Source organism: Propithecus coquereli, unplaced genomic scaffold (genome assembly GCF_000956105.1).
Source record: "Propithecus coquereli isolate 6110/MARCELLA unplaced genomic scaffold, Pcoq_1.0 Scaffold79, whole genome shotgun sequence".
NCBI lineage: Eukaryota > Metazoa > Chordata > Mammalia > Primates > Indriidae > Propithecus > Propithecus coquereli.
Window position 1 is genome coordinate 6731829 of NW_012154062.1, and position 2738 is coordinate 6734566.

The 2738-nt window shown below is 47.1% G+C and overlaps 1 protein-coding gene across 1 annotated transcript in view; it reads left to right on the forward strand.

Moving 5' to 3' along the window:
• The window catches only part of DOCK5 (dedicator of cytokinesis 5), a 173760-nt gene that overhangs the window by 162718 nt on the left and 8304 nt on the right, over window positions 1-2738 (forward strand). Inside the window, exons 48-50 of the mRNA XM_012662922.1 lie at window positions 225-393; window positions 1072-1213; window positions 2417-2520. Of these exons, the coding sequence (XP_012518376.1) occupies window positions 225-393; window positions 1072-1213; window positions 2417-2520 (415 nt within the window). The remainder of the gene's footprint in view (window positions 1-224; window positions 394-1071; window positions 1214-2416; window positions 2521-2738) is intronic.

Here is a 2738-nt window from a genome sequence, read left to right on the forward strand (position 1 = left end):
TTCACTAATATTTTCGTCTAATCATTTGATGGTCTCATGTCTGTACATTTACACTTTGAGATGTTTATTCAGTTGGGATTGAAAATTTAGATTTAGACCCTGAGAGCGAAGTCATGGATCAGGATTAGTGATATGAGGAGTCAAAACCTCCAGGCCTTGTGGAGTGAATTTTGACTGCCAGGTGATCCAAGTTTGTGATTTTTGTCCCTGTTCCTGGCTGGCAGGTCAATCCTGGAGCCACTTTTGGAGCGCAGGGCCTCGTCAGGTGCCAGAGTTGAAGACCTGCCCCTCAGAGAGGACGGCGAGAACCGGATCAGCAAGTTTAAAAGGAAAGACTGGAATCTGAGCAAGTCCCAGGTCATTGCAGAGAAGGATCCAGAACCTGACCTGATGGTAAGAAAAAAAGAAAAGAAAAAAAAAGATCAGTGTACTGGAGGCTTGCCACCACCCACCCTGTCCCCAGGCACGTCACCATTCCCTCGGTGGCGGTGCATCACCAGATAGAGGCCTGGCTGTGGCTTGTCCAGGACACAGCGGCCTGCGGCAGTGTCAGATTGTAGATTGTGGTGAGAAAAGCACATACGGAGAATTTCGAGTCTCTAAATCAATATTGGCGCAAAATCGTGGACCCACAATGTAAACATGCGGTTGATGCTTGGAGTTGTGGTTCTCGCCACTGTGTTCCATGAGTCAGTCCAAACATCACGTTTCTATTTTTCAGTTTTTTTTTTTTTAAATGTACTTTTTCTTCCATTCACCACATCAAATTATTAATGTGGCAAGACCAACTTTCCTTGAGAATCAAGGTGGCTTATTTCCAACATAAATGGCATGTAGTCCAACTACAGTCAAAGTCAAGTCCAAGGCCAGCCAGGAAATAACCTGTGGTTCCGTGGTCTTAGGTCTCCGCCCTGGTGCCCACCAGATGACAATGTGGGAAGCATAAAAATGGCTCCTGGAATTAGGTCCTTCTACAGGTTTCTGATCAGTAGACAAGGCTGCCGGAGCCTTGCTGAGCTCAGCCTTCCTCCCTGTGAGACGGTTCTGCTGTGTTTTCCTCCCTGGTCCTAGAGCACGGCCAGGAAAGCACAAAGGCCAAAGAGTCTCCAGCTGGTGGACAATCGGCTGACGCCATTTCACAGTTCTTCGCCTCCCCAGTCGACGCCGCCGTTGAGCCCGCCTCCACTCACCCCTAAAGCTACCAGGACCCTAAGTAAGTTCTCCTGTATCCCTTGTATTCTTTTTTTACTAGGGAACAGACTATGCTTATGCATCTGAGCAGTTTTAATCGAACCAGCCACAAAGTATGTAAGACCACCGTGAGGTTGGTCCGACCCCGTGGTGGAGGTATGAGTGTATGATACAGTTAGACTGGAGTTTAGCCAGGAGGGCTTGAGCCACGAGGACTCATTAAACCGTTCGGTAGAGTGATCCAAAGGGTCTTAATCTCCCTTTTCCAATTGCAAAGGTATAAATGAGGTAGATCTGGACTAGGGCCAGACAGAACGCAAGTAACTTATGAACGAACAATTGGGTAGTTAGACCTGTGTAGGGACAAGATGTATTCCGGTTCCGTATACTACTTCCAGTCTAGCTTGGGGAAGCAGAGTGCATAACCCTTGAAGAGAATTATGATGTACCCGTTGTACAGAGGCACAGTGGAGGCATAAATCTGTTAGTGCCAAATGGGAGACAAGCATCAACCAAGTTTTAGAGATAATCAGGTAGTTTCCTAGAGAACTGGATATTTTCCTAAGTGCTTGGGAATATCAGAGAACAGAGTACTGCCAGAAGTTCCCGAAATTATTCTCATCTTCAGCTTAATAGTAAAAAACATTGAACAAAAAAATAGCAATTTCACTTCAGAAGATCTTGTGAAACTTGTGAAGCTCTCTGGCGAGTGAAGGGTGTTACCTTTGTCATGTGGTGTGAGAAGTCTTTCTCATTCTGTCCACAGAAACCATAGAATGTGGCTTTATGGCTCACGCCTGTAATCCCAGCGCTATGGGAGGCCGAGGCGGGAGGATCGCCTGAGGCCAGGAGTTTGAGACCAGCCTGGACAATATAGCGAGACCCTGTCTCTACAAAAAATAAAATTAGCCAGGCATGGTTGACGCTCTCCTGTAGATCCAGCTACTCTGGAGACTGAGGCAGGAGGATTGCTTGAGCCCCGGAGTTCGAGGCTGCAGTGAGCTATGATTGTGCCCTTGTACTCCAGCTTGAGCAATAGAACAAGACCCTGTCTCTAAACAAATTAAAAAAAAAAAAAACAACAAAAAAAAACCAGAATGTGGCTTTAGCAATTTGATTGACTGGGTTGGTTTAGGCCAGTGCTTAGGTCTGCTTACAGTGGGAAGCAGAATTTTTGTGAGATTCTTTCATACATTCCTCCCTGTGTACTTCGTGTCATTTCTAGGCTCCCCGTCTTTGCAGATAGATGGACTGGTGACTGCTGCTGTCCCACCCCCGCCGCCCCCCAAAAGCAAGCCCTATGAGAGCAGCCAGAGGAACTCCACCGAGGTAGGGAGACGACGGCCGAGTGTGGCCAGGGAGCACCGCTCTGGGAAGACGGCAGTGGATTTTCCAAGCTTTTCAATGGGCGGGTTTGCCTGTAGACTGTCACCGTGGTCGATTCTTGGTTCATTCCTGAAACCACAAGAGATAGGGAAGTTTTCAATAGGAAGAAAAGATACGCAAGCAGACTTTTTCCTATGATTGAAGGTAGAACAAACATTCTC